The 17,566-nt window shown below is 41.9% G+C and overlaps 1 protein-coding gene across 1 annotated transcript; it reads right to left on the reverse strand.

Annotated features, from left to right (window-relative positions):
- Window positions 1-7,612: 7,612 nt before the first annotated feature.
- Window positions 7,613-10,668, reverse strand: LOC125999170 (zinc finger X-linked protein ZXDB-like). Its single transcript, XM_049767207.1, has one exon. It carries the CDS (start codon window positions 10,635-10,637, stop codon window positions 8,073-8,075), a length of 2,565 nt encoding a protein of 854 aa, XP_049623164.1. The 5' UTR covers window positions 10,638-10,668; the 3' UTR covers window positions 7,613-8,072.
- Window positions 10,669-17,566: the final 6,898 nt, after the last annotated feature.

The following is a 17,566-nucleotide window of genomic DNA, read 5'->3' on the forward strand; positions in this document are numbered from 1 at the left end:
GCATTTAATTTGATCTAGCTTAGCATAAAATGCTTTTTTTCTATTCTCTGAGTGGCCTGTGAAATTTCCATTTCAGTTTTCACCCACATATTAATGTATCATATATGAACATGTCTCTCTTCTTTTTAAATTTAGTTTGATGTATTCTCATACTACATTACTATCCCACCACTGTATGTATAAACAGGAAAGGGAAAGAGGTCATGATAAAGATTAATCATTTTCTGGCTTTGTGGCGAGTGTCTTAATGTTGTAATGTTATAACCATTTATAAAGGTTTTGAATCTTAAAAATACATTAGTAAAATTTCTATTTTATTATGGTTCACTAGAGAGGTTTATTTACTCTGAAGTTAATTCAACTTTGCAACTGTGTTGAGCTACTCATCTATAGAATGTGGAATGCCTGGTTATTCCTCTGACCCGCACTAGATGATTCTCAGGAATAGCCAAGAAAAGTTCAGTTTTTAGTCTAAAATATCACATGAAATTGATGAACTTACATGAAATAATGACTAACTAAATTCCTTATTTAGATAACATGTCTTCTAGGATTTCAAAGTGCATGTTCAAATATAACAGTTGCATTATATCTGAACTAAGATATACACTACATCTAAGATTCTAATCTAAATTTAAAAAATATTACAAAAATTAATTCCCAAATTGAAATGCCAAAGTATTTTTCTATAACTCAACAATTAATTTAAATTTTAAGAGAGACTTCCTATATACTACATCTCAGATTAAATTTTTATTTCATATAACTATTTTGTAAAACCTTTTGAAACTGATTTTTAATATTCTTTCTTTTTTATTTTTCCTTATCACAATCTTAGTTCTATAGATAAGGAATGACTACTCTTAATTTAATTCATTAAGTTATAATATTAAAATAAATAAAAATAAATTTATTCTATTAAATCTGTATTATACCAAACAGTAACTTTATCATTTTTATTGCATAATTTTGTTCAGTTTCAGGATAAAGACAGAATTTGTCAAAAATGTACTCGAAAACATTTTCTTGAATAACATTTTATTACTTTATTATATAGTTTTGGTATACTTCACAGTGACTCACAGGGGTTTCCAGGTCCCACAAGTAGTAGCAAAAAATGGTGAGATTAATTGTTCTGTAGATAATGCAAGACAGCAAAACACCTTTAAGCAAAATGTAATTCCTAGTAGTTATTTAAGCTACTTATTTGTTCTCTTATTCTTTGTACTCCATTACATCTGATTTATCAACATTATTTTATTATCAAAGGCAATCATACAAAGGAGAAAACAGGCTAGAGCATATAAATAAGACAATATTGTTCTTGTGACTAAGTTCTAATACCATGTTCATTCTTTTCAGATGAGATATTATTAAAGAATTCCAAAGATGACAAGGAAGAGTTTTGAATAATCCTGATCACATCTTCCAATATAAGAAAATACAGGTAAAATTCATTCTAGAATTATTTCTACTTAAATGAAAGAAAATACAGGTAAAGCACATTTTAAAAATATTTCTACTAAATAAATAATACCTTTCAAATTATGATATGATTTATTACATTACTAAGTATCACATAAAATGGCAGTGGTCACCAGTTTATTTTGATGCAGTCTTCCAGGAATGTATTGTATAAAGCTGAAGAGTCCAACTAGGTATAAACGTGAATATATTAAACCTAAATGGAACATATTAAAGAAATTAGTTCTCAGTCTCTAACTGTGTAGATAATGTAAATAATCCATAAGATGTAGCTATTCAAAAGTAACTATGTTTTATCACTTCTTTAACACTTTAAGGGCTTTAACACCATGGAAATTCATAATCTTTCCATATAAAATAAAAAATTTCTACATACATTTTCCAAAAGATCCTTAAGTTCTTTCTTATCTGCATTTACTTTTTCTGATGAATATCTGATATTTTCAGTAAAATTACACTTAAGTCGTCAGTTTGGGACATATCCAATATCTACCTATTTCTATGATTACTAGTCCAAGACACTACCAGGAGACCCAAATGTGATCACCACAGACTTCTTAATTTTCTATCTCACCCCCATCAACATCACATTATATACTCTAATATATATAACTTTCTACATATTCATCCAAGTTTACTCTGAGATACCATCACTTGCGCATAATTAAGTTCAAAATCTGTGAGTTTTCATAGCTTTGCAGTTGGGTTCATAATGTTAATAATTGATATTTACTAAAATTTGTGCATGTAGACTAAAGTTGCTGGCTTTCCCAAAGTTGTGTATGGCTGTTCCAAAGTTTTAGCTTGTGCTAACAGGGTATTATCAAATCATTATGTAATAAATCTAAATACCAATTAAAGCTTAAATTATTTAACTCTTGTTCTTTCATCAAATGATTTATCTGAAAACTTGTGTAATAATATTGTAAAATGTATAATACATTAATTACTATATCCTTTTCAATTCTGTATTTGATCCGGAGACCACACCCAGGGATGCTGTAGAATACTCCAAGATCAATGCTGAAAGAAAATTTCAAGTACTATTTAGAAAAACATGCATTTCCTACTAAATGAACCTGGTATTCCCTGATTCAAAGATGCTTTACATCTCTTTGAAACATCTCCTCTGCCCATGTTATTCAAAAGAAAGATAGTATTTATATTTTAGTATTCTTGTCTATATCTACACCCTAACCTGCAGTTTTCTTTGTTTTTAGGCAACAGCCAATGGAGCTCAAGGGTTACTTCTGGCTCTGTGCTCAGAAATTACTCCTGGCAATCTTGGGGGACCATATGAAATACCAAAGATCAAACTTGGGTTGGCCATGTGCAAGGCAAACTTCCTACCTTCTGTGCTATCGCTCTGGCCCCAATAACCTACATTTATTTAAAGTACATAATTTGAAACAGGCACTGTGAAATAATTTTAAAAGTTTAATCAAAATGAGAATTAAACCAAAGGAACAAATGAGTTTGACTGACAGCTCAAAGTGCTTGGAGAACATGTTTGCATCTAGAAATCTTGGGTTTGATCTCTGACATAACCTGGTTTCTGAGAACCGTGTGGAGTGTTCTCCAAGTACTAAACTTGAAATAGTCTTTGAAAAAAAACACACTGCTGTAGCACCCTGAAAAACCCCTTCACAAAATTATTCTAATAGAATGATAAATTATTTTTGATGAATATAAACTATCCATTGGTAATGATTTCATTTTTAGAAATAGTTGTGTTCTGAAAAAGTATTCAGATATACTATTCTTTAAATTCCAAGTACAGATACTAGTTTTTAAAAAATGTTAAATGAATTTAAAGCAATATATTGATAGTTTAGTATTCAGGCTATTATTTCAATTATTAAATGTCTATTGAGAAGACTGAGGTGATAGTAGTGTGGGTAGGGCATTTACCTTCCAGCAACTGATCTGGTTACATACCCATCATCTTATATGAGCCCCCATGTTTGGCAGGAGTTATCCCTGAGTACATAACTAGTAAGCACTGATTACTACAGGGCGAGGCTCCCAAAGAAAGGCCAATTGAAATACATGCAAATTACTTTGTGAAGTTTAAAATTAATAATTATTGAAGTATAATTAATGATTCCTTAAAATGGATTTTGAGAAAGGCTTTACCATGAATCAAAGTACTGCCATTAATATTCTATTATACTAAAGTATTCTTTTACTATTCTTTCATATTTCTTAGGTGGGAAGGTTAAGCATTTGATCCATAGAAAAAGAGTTCAACCTCTTATTCTATCATTCCACTTCTCTTATGCAAGGCTTTCAGTTAGATGATACAGTAATGGCAAAAATGTTAAGATCTATATATTATACCTCATAATGAACAAAAAATACTTAAGTCATGATGAAATAAATGTTAGGGTTTACATGTATTAGTTTAGAAAATCATAACTTAGCTCATAATGAACAAACTAATCATAAAATCAGTATTGTGGGGCCAATGAGGTGGCGCTAGAGGTAAGGTGTCTGCCTTGCAAGCACTAGCCAAGGAAGGACCGCGGTTTGATCCCCCAGCGTCCCATATGGTCCCCCCAAGCCAGGGGAAATTTCTGAGCACTTAGCCAGGAGTAACCCCTGAGTATCAAACAGGTGTGGCCCCCCAAAAAACAAATAAAAATCAGTATTGCCAAGTCTGTTGTATATAAACCTTCCTGCAAAGCATTTTGTTGCTGTGTACTTAATAAACCAAGAGCTGACGGTAAAGGATATAAGGTGATATAGAGGCCCATTGTTTGGAAAAATGAGGATTTTTGTCAACATCAAAAAAATGTAAACTTTTTTTGAATTCACACTTCTGACTGTATTTCTATGTAATTCTCACCATTGTGCAATAAAAATGTTATTCAAAGAAAAATATTTCAACTGAATTGAATGCACTTTGTGAAATTACAATTACAAGATTTTCATCTTTAAAAAGTAAAATTTGCCTCTGATATAAAGAGACAGTATAGTAATAATATCCAGAGGTCATAAAGATGAGGGTCAGGAGGATTAGCTTATGGTAGAAGCTTGGCACAGAAAGGAGTTAGGGCAAGTGCACTTATGGCAGAGGAGAGGCCACTATGATAATGATAGCTGGAAATGATCACGTGACAAGAAACTGGGCGAAAAAAAGAGATAAAGTGATATGCATGATACCTCTTCAGTAACAAAATAGCAAACCACAGTGTCTAAAAGAAAGGAAAAAGAAGAGAACAAAAATGTTTGACAGAGAGGCAGGCAGGGGAAAGGGCAACGGGGAGAGGGGGAATAGAAGATAGGTGGCAGCAAACTTATATCATTGTAAGGTGATGCACATTATATGCCTGAAATTTATCATGAACAATTTTGTAACTGTGAAAATAACCCAACTGTACGATGAACAACCTTGTAAATCACACTGTTTAAATAAAGTAATGAAAAAAAATCATCTCTAACAACTCCTCCTCATCACATAAGTATATGAGTATATAATAAGTATTGTGAAGAAAGAAAGAAAGAAGAAAGAAAGGAAGGAAGGAAGGAAGGAAGGAAGGAAGGAAGGAAGGAAGGAAGAAAGAAAGAAAGAAAGAAAGAAAGAAGGAAGGAAGGAAGAAAGAAAGAAAGAAAGAAAGAAAGAAAGAAAGAAAGAAAGAAAGAAAGAAAGAAAGGAAGGAAGGAAGGAAGGAAGGAAGAAAGGAAGAAAGAAAGGAGGAAGGAAGGAAGGAAAGAAAGAAAGGAAGAAAGAAAGAAAGAAAAAGGAAGGAAGAAGGAAGGAAGGAAGAAGGAAGGAAGAAAGAGAGAGAAAAAGAGGGAGGGAGGGAGGAAGGAAGGAAGGAAGGAAGGAAGGAAGGAAGGAAGGAAGGAAGGAAGGAAGGAAGGAAGGAAACACAGAACTGGGGAATTTCTATGAAACTCAACCATCCACCTTTTAACTCTGTATCATCTCACTGTAATTCAATCAAAAATGTTTTTAAAAGACTGGGGAACTAAAGAAGTGTATTTTGAGATATCTTTAGGTTTATACATCTTACAAGATGCCTATGAACTGCATGTTCAGCTCCGCTTTAATATTGGTTGGAAAAGAAGACTCTATTTATTAGGACACACACATTTTGAAATTGGGTTTAAACTCTACAAAGTTCTGAGGAAGGAATGTTTAAAAGGACAAAACATAAAACCAATGATAGCTGTGGGTTACAAATTTATGTCTGTATTTGCTTTATCACTAAAGGAAAAGGCAGTTTAGATGAATTTCACCACAGCAAATTATAAAGTGCAGTACCAAAGTGCTACAGACATCTATGTGCAAGGAGTTTTGTCTTAGAATGTTTTAGAGCAACAAATAGAGTTTGCCGTCAGAACTGTGGGGGGAAACTAGAAGAGACGCACTTGCCTCACTAAAGCACCACAAAACAAAACTAAATAACCCTGGTATCACTCGTTTTACATACAAACACACTCACATCTAAACCCAGAAAGTAATTTATTAGTGAACACCCAGTCTTGCATTAGATAGTTTGACTGAAAACGGGGGAGTGGGGCCGGAGAGATACATGGAGGTAGGGCATTTGCCTTGCATGCAGAAGGACGGCGGTTCGAATCCTGGCATCCCAGATGGTGTCCCGAGCCTGCTGGGAGCGATTTCTGAGCGTAGAGCGAGGAGTAACCCTTGAGCGCTGCTGGGCGTGACCCAAGAACCAAACAAAAAGAAAAAAGGAAAAGGAAACGGGGGTGGGGGGGGAGAGGTGGCCATGAAGAGAAGGTGTAGGCGTTGGTGACCATGAAAATAACCTTACCAGTTTAATTCCTCAAAGCATTCAAGGCAAATATAAGCTCAGACATGCTAGAGAACAGGTTGGGTTGGAGAGAGAGCGTGAAGCTGGCAGAGGGAAGTGGACATTCATTGAGGTGGAACAGAACAACTGGTCATAAACACAAATGATCATGACACTCAGAATAACTGAACTGGAGAAGTAAAAACCCTTGTGTGGGGCCCGGAGAGATAGCACACCAGCGTTTGCCTTGCAAGCAGCCAATCCAGGATCAAAGGTGGCTGGTTCGAATCCCGGCGTCCCATATGGTCCCCCGTGCCTGCCAGGAGCTATTTCTGAGCAGACACCCAGGAGTAACCCCTGAGCACCGCCGGGTGTGGCCCAAAACAAAACAAAACAAAAAAACCCTTGTGTGTATGTATGCGTCCATGTGTCTACTAAACAAAATTCACTTGAAAGGAGAGAGGGGTAAATGCTCATACGGGTTATAGCTGAAACTGCAATAACTATCTTGAAAAATCGTGGGGATGACCTGTAGCAGTTGTTAAAGTACCATAGAAACGGCAAAGTGTTCTGCTCATGTGAAGACAAAGCATTTACTCAAGATGCTAGTAATGCCTCTCATTCTAACTCTGGCAGTAGGCACACAGTGAGCAATGGGCACAGGGGAGAGAGAAATCTTACCTGTTCCTTTCCCAGGTTTTCCTGAAAGCCTACGGTTGATACAGTCTCTCCATGGGCTGGCTTTAAGTACAGAATAAAGATGTTATAATTTGGTCTGGTGAACACGTGAGCCATGCCCCATAAGCACTGTGTCGAGAAAGCTCCTTCTGAATTTGTGGAAGAGACCCCCTTCACAGCTTCTCAAACCTCGCACGCACGCGCACACACAGACACGCGCGTGCGCACATGCGCACGCGCGCACACACACATACATGTGTGATGTTAAAGCATACCACTTGCTCCTCTTTGAGGAAGGGATGAGCGGGGCAGCAAAACTGACCAAAAATTCACTTACACATGCTAAAACACAACATTATTTTTCCTCCCAAAACTAACTATTGGGAGAAGAAATTGCTGTAAGATGCAACAGGCACATTTACATTACAGTAACTGTTTTGTAGCTTGGGAACTGAGGCTCAGTGAGATGAAAGAACTTAGTTAAGGCCACTTACAACAGAAAAAAAAATCAACGTTTCACTCTTGGTCAGCGCCACATCAACGTGGTGACACTTTGCACCCCAACCATACAACATCCCATCAAAAGAGAGGTCAGAAAGACAATCAGTTAAAAAGAACCATCCCATCCTCTTGGCTTTGTTTTTCTTTAAGATCCATGGTATAATTTTAGAAATGATTTGGCAATGTGTTAAAAATTCCATATTTTAAATACCAGTTGACGATGTCTCATCATTACTGTTCAATGTACTTTTCATTACATTAGAAGCACATGCAATAGTTAATCACTGTAAAATTCCTAAGTTTTTCAAGAAAGAGCACAAAGTCATGAAAATACAGAGCTGGAAAGACACAACCAATAGGTACATTATAGATTAGAAGCAGTCTATTCGAAGACACCTCGTTTTATAAATAAGGAAATTAAGGCTCAGATTTATGTGACTTGCTCAGGGTCACCTTACAAGTTCCAGACACGACTCACAAGTTCCAGACTCAGAATGTATACCCGAGATCAGACTTTACATCTCAAAACTTGTTTCCCAGGGCTCTGATCTTTTTGAAACTGAGAAAATGACTGCATTGAAACACTCAGTCCACGGTATCCATAAAATTGAAGCTAATTAATACAAGTGGTGAGGAATGACTAGTTCATACCAAAAAGGAGCTTCCAGTCACTGTGATAAGATCTGTTTCTTTCTGAGAACCATGGTTTCCTGCTGGGTTGGAGAACACAAAGTGGGTTTCTTCCTCCTGTCCAAAGAAGGCAGAGTCAGGATGTAAATTCCATTCTGTTTTGGTTGGCATCAGTAGTTCTGAGACACTGTTTTCACAAAGGGTGCTTGAAGGAGTCAGAGCATCTGTGTCCACTGTCAGCTTACTGCTAGGGGTCAGGGCCTGGGGTTCCTGACTGGAGTTTTTCATAGTCAAAGAGCCCAGAGTTCCCAAAGACCCTGCACTTAGACTTGAAACATCATCCACCTCCAAGGGGCTCTGCTGAAAACCCGTGGCTGTTGTCCCAAAAAACAGGGAGGTATCCAGACTCTGAGGAAGGTCACTGGTGGCCATCAAGGCCCGAGGGTTCGCAGTCTGCTGTAAGCCATTTTTATTACCATTGTCATCAGCATCAGCATCAGCATCAGCATCAGCATCGTCGTCGTCGTCGTCGTCATCGTCATCATCATCAGGCAGGTTCCCTGCCAGAGTCGAGCTCACGGAGGCTACATCAATAGTCAAGATTCCAGAGTTCACCAGAGCCGTGTCTAGCACTGCAGCAGAAGCACTGCCAGACACGTCAGAGAAAAGAGACACTAGCTCTGCGTCACTCAGGTCACTATGTCCCTGGCTGGTAAGTTCACTACTAGGAGTAAGAGAATTTGCAGCTTCCAGCTGTGCTAAGAGATCCTGGCCGAGGTTGTGCCTTTTGGCCATGTGGGTCTTCATGCTGTGCTTGGATGTGAAGAGTTTGTTACAGGTGGATACTGGGCAACGGCTTTTCCAGGTGTCCACGTCCTGCAAGTGTTTCTTGGAGTGAATGTAGAGACTACTTCGAGCAGAGAACCTGGCACAGCAGCCTTCCACGGGACACACGAAAGGCTTTGTGCCCAGGTGGGTTATGCTATGGCCTTTCAGGTGCTCGGCCCTCGTGAAAGATTTACCGCAGCCTTCCACGGGACACATGAACCTCCGGTCATCGTCGTGCTTCCTCTTGTGCCTTAGGAGCTTAGACATGCTGGTGAAGTTCCAGCCACAGCCATCAAAGTCACAAAGGAAAGGCCTCTCACCTGTGTGGCTCCTCAGGTGTATTTTCAGCCGACAAGCCTTGTCATACTGCTTGCTGCAGCCGGGAAACGAACAGGAAAAGAGTTCCTGCTCCCTGAAGTGGGCACGGTTATGGGAAAACAGGGCACTCACTGTGATAAAGGTCTTCTTGCAACCAGAAAAGGCACACTGGTAGGGCCTCTCGGGTTCAAAGTGGCTGCGCTGATGGGCACTGAGCTTGGCCTGTGTGGGGAAACTCTCCTCACACACATCGCATTTGAAGTTGTTCTCCTGCTCGTGGCCCTTCATGTGCGCCTTGAGGTTATAGATCGTGGTGAAGCTCTTGCCGCAGCCCTGTGTGGGGCATCCGAAGGGGCGCAGTTTGTCGTGCGACTGCAGATGCCTCTTGAGCTTGTAGGAGGTGGTGAAGGTCCAGCCGCAGCCACTCAGGGGGCACTTGAAGGGCCGCTGGCCCTGGCTGCTGCTGTGTGTCAGCAGGTGTACCTTCAGCTGGTGCTTCTTGGTGAAGGTCTGTCCACACTGCGCCTCGGGGCACAGGTATAGCACCACGCCAGGGCCCGGGCCCAGAGGCCCACCGGGGCTGTCGGCTTGCGGGCCCTCGCCCTCCTGCTCCTGCGCCTGCACAGGCGCTAGTTCGGCTGGCTCAGCTAGCAAGAGGTCCGGCGGTAGCTCAGGGCAGTCGCCTGGCTGCGGGGCCTGTAGCTCCCCCACTTGCACCTGCGGGGCTACGAGACCCCCACGCTGCGGGGCTGGGGTGACCCCGGGCCCCCAGGCAGGCGGCGGGGGCGTGGCCAGAGTGAGGACACCATTCTCAAAGTGCAGCAGCAAGTCCTGGTTGTGGATGGTGACAGTGCCCGCGAAGGCCGCGGCGAGGCCCAGGCTTGGGGCGGGGATGGCAGCTGCCGCCATGGTCGCGGTCTGAACAGGAGCCGGAGCCGGAGCCGGGGCCGGAGCCGGGGCGGGGGCCGGGGCCGGGGCTAGAGCCCGCGCTGGCGCCGCGGACAAGCGGCAGGGTCCCAGTGCAGGGCGGACCGCGAGCGTCGCTCCGCTATCTCCCCCCTGAGGCCGTGGGCCCGGCTCGGTCTCCTGCCTCCACACAGGCCCCGCGGCCTGGCCAGCGCCCACCGTCTCCATGTCGCCACCCACCGGGTCCAGCAGCACCAGGAAGAAGTCGTCGCCTTCGCCGCAGCCGGCGTGGTCGGGCCTCCCCGGAACCAAGTGGCAGGGGCCAGCGCCGGGGGAAGCAGCTCGGGCCTCCTCGCGCCGCCGCCTCGGACCGCCATCTTGGGGGGGCCCGAGCAGCAGGAGGTGGTGCGCGGGGGCCTGGCCGGCTCGCGGGTCGGGGCCCCGGGGGACCTGGCCACCGCCCGAGGGTCTGCCGGCGCCGCTGACCTGGCGAGTCCCGCGAGCAGCCAGCAGCCTGGGGACTTCCATCTTCTGGTCCGTGGGGCGCAGCTGGAACCGGAGCCGCGGAGGAGGCGCGACCCCGCCCCCTGCCGCGGGCCTGAACATGTTCCTGAAAGGGGAAAAAAGTGCAATGCGCAGAAACTGGCCCTATCAGATATTAAAACGTGTTTAACGCCACCGTCATTTGAATATTCTGGTACCAAGTCTCTGGAACACAATAGAAAGTCCGGAGACACTTCGGCGTGCGCAGATACGCTCCACGGCGAACAGGAGGAGGAAATCCAGGCGATCTTCCGAGGTGGTGGGGAGTCGATGGTGCTCCGATTCTGGAGTTGAGAGATACCTGATGGCTATGTCTTACCTTGGCACCTCGCTGTTTTTAACTAACGTAAACACACCCCGGCGCACATGCAAGCACACAGCGATTCGTAGGCACGTTCCCTTCCCGTTAACAAAAAAAAAAAAACCTGTTTACTTGGGCCCGGAGACATAGCATGGAGGTAAGGCGTTTGCCTTGCATGCCCGGCATCCCATATAGTCCCCGAACCTGCCAGGGGCGACTTCTGAGCATAGAGCCAGGAGTACCCCCTGAGCGCTGCCCGGTGTGACCCAAAAACCAAAAACCAAAAACCAAACCAACAAACAAAAACCGGGAAAAAAAAACCAAACCAAACCAAACCAAACCAAACCAAAACAAAACAAAAACCCTGTTTACTTGGGCCCAGAGAGATAGTACAGCGAGGGAAGCCTTGCATGTAGCTGACCTGGGTTCGAACTTCTGCATCCCATAGTGTCCTCTGAGCATCACCGGGAATGATTCCTGAGGGCAGAGCCAGGAGTAACAAACATCTGAGTATCGTCGCAGGGTGTGAACCCCGCAAAACAGCTAAGTAAGGGAATAAACATTTTGATAGCAATGTTTATTGGCCAGTCAGTTGGCTGGAGAGAAGACAGAAAATTACTGAGAGCGTTTTCTTTTTCTTTGCTTTTCCTTTTCTTGGTAGAGGGGGGTGTTGGGTGTTGGGCCACACCTGGTGGCGCTCAGAAAATAGCTTTGAAACTCCTGGCTCTGCGCTCAGAAATCGCCCCTGGCAGGCTCGTGGAACCATGTGGGGTGCCAGGAATCGAACCTGGGTCCGTCCCGTCCACGGTCGGCTGCGTGCAAGGCAAACGCCCTACCGCTGTGCTGTCGCTCCAGCCTCAGAGAGAGTATTTTCCATGATGTCATTAGACTACCAATGTGATAGCAAGCAGTTCCTACTCAGATTGATAAGCGGTGCCTCTCTTCCCACGAACCCCACACTTACCCTGCCCCACACACAACATACGTATCCAGGACGGTCTTGAGGAAGGACCGAAGGAAGGAAGGTACCGGGTTATTGTTTGATTTTTGTCCCGCTGAAGCAGATTTAAGTAACGTAAGAATGCGGCAAAACAGATCAGCGCCCTTCAATTTTGAAACGCAAAAGCTGCATGCTCAAAGTCCTTCCAGCTGAAATCTGAAAAACCTAATCTGCCTGCTGGTTTCTCCCGAAGCAACACACGACTTCAACCTGCCATTTAGTTTCCGCTCTTGCCTATGCCAATAGTGATAAGTCGAATGACCAATCATATAGCGCAATGACGTTGAACAGTGTGGGGATGTCTGGACAGCAATGTCAGTTCAATGTAGTAAGGTCGCTGTAAGCGACTCTCCGGAGAAAAATGCACTGATGAGCAATCATGTTCCATAGCCCCCTCTATGTAAGCCCCTTGCGTGTGAGTGTGGTGGCCAGTTTCACTGTGATGGCTTTTGGACTGTGGTCCCTAACGAGTTCGCTAGTAATGGTGGTGCGGGTGATGATCCTCCGGTGTGTCCGTCATCCTTGACATCCTCGACAACTGGTGGAAGTGCAAGGTGAAATATCTTGCGAGAGAAATATTTAGAGTGATGATTAGGTTTGGAGGTAAACCTTGTAAAGGCTCCACATGCCGTAATCCCTCCTCAGCTTCCTTGCTGCAAGGTGGTAAACATCAGTGAGCCACCTGGAAGTAGAAGTAGATTTAAGTGCTATGTCTTGAAGTAGTTTTTAAATCAAAGGAAGTATTGCTAGAAAAAGTTGTCTGTATTGCACTGGACAGTGTATTTGGTAGCAGACCTCTTGAGAGTTGAAGATCACTCAGGTTTATCCCAGAAGGATTAATAGGCCTGTATAATACTAGAACCTCTTGTCAAAGCCTGAGTTCCTCAAAACAGCCCAGCACACAGGTGGATTTAAGTACAGCATAGTGTGCCATACCTGGGTGTTAATGGTTCTTTGTGACAGAGCATCTGCAGAGAGTGTATTAACTTGACTGAGAGGCACAGATGATTTCTGAGACAGGTTTGGTGGCTTCGAACCAGGAAGAGGTGTTGGAGATTTAAGAAAGCTGTTGATCTGTTGTGTTATAAAATAGTTTCTTGTACAACTATTTCTTTGGCTTGAGGGAACCTTGGTTGGTGGAAGTAGATATTCTATTCCCTTCCCCAATACAGTAGGCTGCAATAACACAATCAGTTTCAGGCATTTTCGTTTCTTTCTCTGGGAAAAACTATTTACTAAGGCCGAAGATATGAGACACTGGAGCTGTATAACATCTTTTTTGAATATTTAGTCTTATTCTGAATGAATTTCTGGCATTACTACTCTCTCAGTATCAGCCTTTATTCCAATAATCAACCTGTTTGTGATCATCCTTGGAGGAGAGAGATGAAGATATTTGATTGTCTCTTTTATCTTCTTTACATTAACTTTATTTTACCATACTAAATTGGGTCACCAAGTGACCAGAAATTATTAGCTTTGTTTTCTGATACTGATTAAGTTTCACATTCAAAGCCATTATCTTTTACATCCTGGGCTGCCCAATCAATTATCAGATTTGATAACCAATTCCCACCTTTCCTTATTTCCAAGGTGTAGCTAAATTACAGGGACTCTGTTCCCACACAGCAACAAATTTTCCCTGCTTTAGAGTTTTTGAGATGGCAGTGCTGCTTTCTTTCCTTCTTTCCTCCCTTCTTTCTATTTTTCCTTCCTTTCTTATATCTGTCCTTTCTTCCCTCTTTCATTCCTTCCGTCCTTTCTTTTCTTTTTTTCTTCCTTCTAGTTTTTCTTTCTTCCCTCTTTTCTTCCTTCCTCCTTTCTTACCTCCTTATCACTTTCCCTCCTCCCTACTTCCATCCTTCCTTTCTTTCCTTTTTCCCCACTTTCCTACTCCCTTCCTTTTTCTCTCCTTTCAACTTTCCTTCCTTTCCTCCTTCTTTCTTCTGTCCTTCCTTCTTTCCCTACTTTCTTCCTTTCTTTTCTTTGATTTAGAATTGAATCCAATAATTTTAGTTCAGAGTGGTTAGATGATAATATGGATTCTACTTCTGTTTTAGGGAAGACTATGAATACCTTTTAAAACACCAGTCCCTTTGTGGTGTGGCTTACTGCTGCTGAAGGACCATGAATCTTGGGTTCAGTTGTAGCTAGGATTAGTTGGCTCGCAAGCAAAATTTTCACTTCTGAGTCCATTTGTAGCTATATCTTGTCATTGAATTCACAACACAGACTAAAGCCTGCATGCAGGTTGTAAGATAATTTGTCTATTTTGGAACCAGTTGATTCCATTTTTCTGGACTTTTCCATCATCACATATTTCTGCTATGTAACATCCACAGTGAAAAATAAGATCTTGAGATTTTTTTAGAAGAGCTACTAGTCCACTTTTTTCTACTTCTCTTTCCAGAGCTAGTATATTCTTGTTGGGTATCAGCCTGGTTGACCTATCAAGGGGTAACAGGGAAGTGTTGAGGTCTCCCACTACTATTGTGTTGCTAGTAATATCTTCTTTCAGGTTGGTCAACAATTGTATTAAATATTTTGATGGTCCCTCACTGGGTGCATATATGTTTAGGAGAGTGATTTCTTCCTGCTCTTTATATACTTTGATTATTAAGAAATGATCATCTTTGTCCCTTACAATTTTTCTGAGTCTAAAGTTTTTGTCATCTGATATTAATATGGCCACTCCAGCTTTTTAAGGGAGTTGTTTGCTTGGATGATTTTCCTCCAACATTTTATTTTGAGTCTATGTTTGTTCTGACTATTTAGATGTATTTCTTGTAAGCAACAGAAGTTTGGCTTCAGCTTTTTGATTCATTTTGCCATTCTATGTCTCTTTACTGGTGCATTTAGCTCATTAATATTGAGAGAGAGAATTGTCATGGGATTTAGTTTCATCTTTGTGTATAAATTTGTTGTGCTAATGTATCTGATTGTTTGTCTTGTCTTAAATTAGACCTTTCAGTTTTTCTTTTAAGGATGGTTTTGAGTATGTAAAGTTTCTGAGCTGCTGTTTATCCATAAAGCTACATATACTTTCTTCAAATCTGAAAGTGAGTCTGGTTGGGTGCAGTATTCTAGGTGAAGCATTCATTTCATTTAATTTTGACACTATATCCCACCACTGCCTTCTGGCCTTGAGGGTTTCTTGTGATAGGTATGATGTAAATCTTTTTTTAAAAAACTTGAACAATACAAAGGTATTTTATTTTGGAGATTTTTTTTAGATGAGATGATCTTGTGCTTTACTGAAACTTCAATATAAAGTTTTTAATACTTGAAGATACTAACATTTTACAGATAGAATAATACAGTCTAGGGCATGCTTCAAAATAATACAGGTCCCCCAAACCTGCTAGCATAGACCTGATTGGGAATTCCCACTCCAAAATAATATGGCAAAATTGAAGCATAAACAAAAATTGGCCAAAACTCAATAAGTAAAGATGAGCTGTACTCATATTTTTTTATCATATTCTACTTCTGCTTTCATGAAATTCTATAATAATAAGATATTTTAATTGCTTATATTCTTATATCCCCTGGAAAGCCTACATGGACCTGAAATAAAATTCAAGCACATTTCAAGACTGTTGTATATGTAAATATTTTATGGGATTATTATGTTACTGACCCTACCCTGATTGGTGATTGTGCCCTACCCTAGGGTGTGACCTGGCATTTGCCCCCACCCTAGGGCAGTACCTGATTCTGCTTCCACCATTGGGAGGTATCTGATCCCACCATTGGGTGGTACCTGATTCTGGGGGATAAAAACAAGGGTCTGTGGAAGGCAAGAGGCTTTTTGCTGGAACTAAGGCTGAGACTTTGGACTTCAGTCTTGTCCACGGAATAAAGCTAATATTTCCACAAGCCTGACTGTCTGCGAGCTGTTTACCTGCTGTTTCACCTCAGAACCGTAGGCTGGACAGGGTGGCAGACGTGTGCTCCGAGCTGGAGAGGAAAGACCTCATCCTCCATCCCTCCATCAGTCAACCTCTTCAGGGGTTGATTTGCAACATAATGGGGGCAGAATGCCAGGTCACACCCTAGGGTAGGGCACAATCACTGATCAGAGTATGATCAGTAACATAATAATCCCATAAAATATTTACATACACAACACAAGACAATATACACAAGTGAACTTTAATAGTGTCAATGTTACATAAGTTTGGCAAATAAGAGAAGCATTCTGATTGTTTTTAACTTTTGCGTCTCCCACCAGGATACTCAGGAGTTACTTCTGGCTTTGTGCTCAGGTATCACTCCTGACAACTCTAAGGGGACAATATGGGACATCGGAAATCAAAAACCTGGGTTGGCTGCATGCAAGGCATATTCCCTACCTGCCATACTATTTCTCTGGCCCCACATTCTAATTCTTTGAGACTTTTTGAAAAGTGACTCTTCCTTTATGGACTTTAACCAATAGTTTGTAAACTCAGATGTCAGACTTGTGGATTTCTGCACTGCTGCTAAAAGCTGGCAAGAAGCTTTTTTATCACTGGTCGAGTAGCTTCAAATTCCATTCCGGGTGCAATTGCAGTCACGCTGACTCCAGCAGTTCAAGCATGCCTCCTCAGCCTTTCTCCTCTTTTACATGAAGTTCTGAAATACATAAGATGGAGGAAAAACATCACAGTACAACTGCTGGCTTTCTGCTTACTAGTCAGTCATTACTCTTAAGATTTGAGAACTTTAACAACACTGCTTATGTTGCTTTGAAATTTCCTTTTTCAGGTTTTCCCTTAAACATCTATTTGAAAGAATGTCTTTCTTCAACCGTCTTATTGCACCCAAGATGAATTAATGCAACAAAGCTGGGGACTGGAAGTTGAAGATCATTCAGTCTGTGGATAAATAGCCTTCTAAACACTTCAGCTCTTCTTTTACTCCTGCTGTGTATCTTCTGGCCATTTTCCAGTTCACTTAACAACTCTCCCACCTGATTTCAATCAGTAGCATCACAATGGTTCCCTGAGCACCGAAGAGAGAGTACAGTGGATAAGGTGCTTTGCTTTTTTTGCCAAATACCAAACCTTAATATGAAATTCAGTAGGACAAGCCAGTCTTGTGTGGCCTGAGTACATAACCTAAGGCAATGGCTATTGCCCACACCCCAGAGCTCAAAGAAATACCATAGTGTTCTATCAGTCAAACATTCCAGAAAGCTTGTGACATCTTTGAAACTTCACTAACCTTGAGATGTCCCTGTGCTCCTTATGTAAAGATAGCATGTAAAGATAACCCACAACATGACCTCTGTAATGCAGGCTGTTCCATTCTGCCTTCTCTCCACCCCCTGTAAAAACATGCTTAAAAGGAACCTGCCCAGCTCAATAAATGAACCATGACAAGCCTCCAATTGCTTGGTTACCTTCTTTTCCCCCATTCTCTTTTCAGGCTGGACCCCCTCTGCACCCACGAATAATGGAGTCCTGCAGGCCAGGACAGCTTTGCAGGTGCAGTGTCACAGATTCTATCTCCAGTATCCTATATGGTCCCCCTAGCGCCACCAGGGGTCAGGAGTGATTCCTGAGTGCAGAGCCAGGAGCAATCCCTGACACTTAGGACAAATTTCTTAAATCATAATTAATAACTCTT

Source organism: Suncus etruscus, chromosome X, assembly GCF_024139225.1.
Source record: "Suncus etruscus isolate mSunEtr1 chromosome X, mSunEtr1.pri.cur, whole genome shotgun sequence".
NCBI lineage: Eukaryota > Metazoa > Chordata > Mammalia > Eulipotyphla > Soricidae > Suncus > Suncus etruscus.